Genomic DNA, 687 nt, shown 5'->3' on the forward strand with positions numbered 1-687 from the left:
ACGCATCAGAGAAGCCCCCCCCGCAAAGGACCCAGAGCCAGAGGTGGAAGGCGTTCCCCGGGCTCACCCCGTTCCCCGCAGCGTGAGGGTCTGGTCCCCACAGTCCCTGCCGCTGCCTGCATCCCGCTGATGACGGTCCCCTCGGAGCCTGGCCTTCCCGCTGAACCCAGCAGGAAGAGGATGGCACCCACACGCACAGCCCTGCCTTTTGTTCTGGGTTTGCCTTGTTGTACCTTAAATATTTGGCTCCTTTATTTCACCTGGCACGACGTGGCCATGAGAGATCAAACGCTGCCCCGGTGTCAGTCGTCCCCCACAATGAACCCCATCAGTCCCCTGCAGACCCCCCCGGCACAGGCTCCCCTTTACCGGGATTTCTTGGTGCGCCGACAGCTGACGGCGCTCTCTGCTCCGCTCTTTGCTAGATGGAGTATTTCGGGCAGATTTCCATCGGGACCCCCCCCCAGAACTTCACCGTGATATTCGACACGGGCTCCTCCAACCTCTGGGTACCGTCTGTCTACTGCGTCAGCAAAGCCTGCGGTGAGTAGAGGCCCCCCGACAGGCTGTCCCCCCCCACCCCCCCAGCTAGCAGTGGGGGGACCCTGGGTGACACCACTGTGGTGGCCCCAGCGAGGCTGTGGGGTCACCAACACACAGCCCAGGTCCTCCCCGCCGAGGCGGAGC

At 63.8% G+C, this 687-nt stretch overlaps 1 protein-coding gene across 1 annotated transcript in view; it reads left to right on the top strand.

Annotated features, from left to right (window-relative positions):
• The window catches only part of CTSE (cathepsin E), a 7,600-nt gene that overhangs the window by 3,960 nt on the left and 2,953 nt on the right, over window positions 1–687 (top strand). The window contains exon 4 of the mRNA XM_009888280.1: window positions 426–543. Coding sequence (XP_009886582.1) covers window positions 426–543 — 118 coding nt within the window. The remainder of the gene's footprint in view (window positions 1–425; window positions 544–687) is intronic.

The sequence above is a fragment of the Charadrius vociferus genome, unplaced genomic scaffold (assembly GCF_000708025.1).
Source record: "Charadrius vociferus isolate BGI_N301 unplaced genomic scaffold, ASM70802v2 scaffold266, whole genome shotgun sequence".
Classification (NCBI taxonomy): domain Eukaryota; kingdom Metazoa; phylum Chordata; class Aves; order Charadriiformes; family Charadriidae; genus Charadrius; species Charadrius vociferus.